The following is a 1,270-nucleotide window of genomic DNA, read 5'->3' as shown; positions in this document are numbered from 1 at the left end:
GCGCTGTGACGTATGCAGCCGACAAATTCGACCTTCGGAGGACCCGGCCTGCCGTTTTGGACACAGCCATAGTGTCGGCGATAAAGCTAAAGCTAACAGACTAAGCTGGGGGTCTTTATTTTACAGTTAAAATGTATGTTTATCAAATAAAGTCTAATGTTACAACTAACCGGGGATCCCTTTAAAACAGCATTTGTTTTATGAGGGGCGTCCCTGGATTTTTTTTAATTTTCGCCCAGATGAGGACCCCTGGTCTAAAGCACCAGAGTCAGGTCTTCATTTCTACCTCCGCACAGCTCGATGCCCTTGTTCGCCCTTTGGTCCGGTGGTCACTCAGCACCGAGCCTCGCTCCGTTTCAAGCAGCCATGTCGGTGACCTACCTTTCCGGATCAGGTCCTCGGTGACCTGGTCGAAGCCCAGCCGGTGGCACCTCCTCCACAGGCCCATGTTGGTGGAGTTGTACTGCCTGCTGCATTCATCCGCGGCGCTCATGGCGAACAGCTGCCTGCGGCTCAGCAGCAGCCGGTCCGGCCCGGTGCGGCTGGCCCGCAGCGGCAGGCTGTTGTTGGGGATGTAGATGAAGCCGGGGTCCTTGCGGCGGCTGGAGAAGCTCCGGCAGCGCTCCCGGTACCTCCTGGCGTCGGTCTCGTACCAGTGGTCGGAACACATGGCCACGGCCAGCATCCCCAGGGCCCACAGGGACAGGGAGAGCCCGGCGTAGAGCAGCAACTTCCCGGCGGCCATGCTGCTCCTCACAGCCGCATCAGACGCCTCGGCACACGGACAGCTCCTCTGCAGCTCCCCGCCGCTTCAGCTCGCAGCATCCGGAGCCATGACCCGGAGAGGAGCGGGGGGGTGGGGGGAGTCAGGTGGTCCTGGTGATCTCAGAACTGATCCACAGCATCCGTCTGTCTGAGCAGGGCGACACCAACAGAACACATCAGCATCCCGCCCAGACCCGAACCGATACACACCTAAGACCGCTGCACAGGCAGCCCCCCACAAGACCACCTATCTGCAGCCTAAATGACAGACAAAACAAGCAGGACTCGGATCGGAGGTTCGGCAGACATGAAGGTTTACCTGATGGGTCCAAACAGAGCGGACCGCAGCCCAGCAGCAGCACGTCTGATGGATGACGGGCTGTCTGCGGACCAATCAGCTGCAGCCAGAGGAGGACCACCGCAGCCTGCAGCTCATCCAAACAGCATCACTACAGCCGCCACGGGCTGACACTGACACCCAGCTTCTGCTGAGAAATGATGAAAA

At 59.1% G+C, this 1,270-nt stretch overlaps 1 protein-coding gene across 1 annotated transcript in view; it reads right to left on the bottom strand.

The window, feature by feature from the left end:
* The window catches only part of tmem178bb (transmembrane protein 178Bb), a gene marked incomplete at its 5' end in the record, with an annotated part of 136,605 nt that extends 135,637 nt beyond the window's left edge, over nucleotides 1-968 (bottom strand). The window contains 1 exon segment of the mRNA XM_014021974.1: nucleotides 382-968. Within this exon segment, the coding sequence (XP_013877428.1) occupies nucleotides 382-745 (364 nt within the window).
* Between the last annotated feature and the right edge of the window lie 302 nt (nucleotides 969-1,270).

This window comes from Austrofundulus limnaeus, unplaced genomic scaffold, assembly GCF_001266775.1.
Source record: "Austrofundulus limnaeus strain Quisiro unplaced genomic scaffold, Austrofundulus_limnaeus-1.0 Scaffold313, whole genome shotgun sequence".
NCBI lineage: Eukaryota > Metazoa > Chordata > Actinopteri > Cyprinodontiformes > Rivulidae > Austrofundulus > Austrofundulus limnaeus.
Note: the sequence above shows the minus strand (reverse complement) of the source record. Positions and strands in the feature narration are given on the sequence as shown.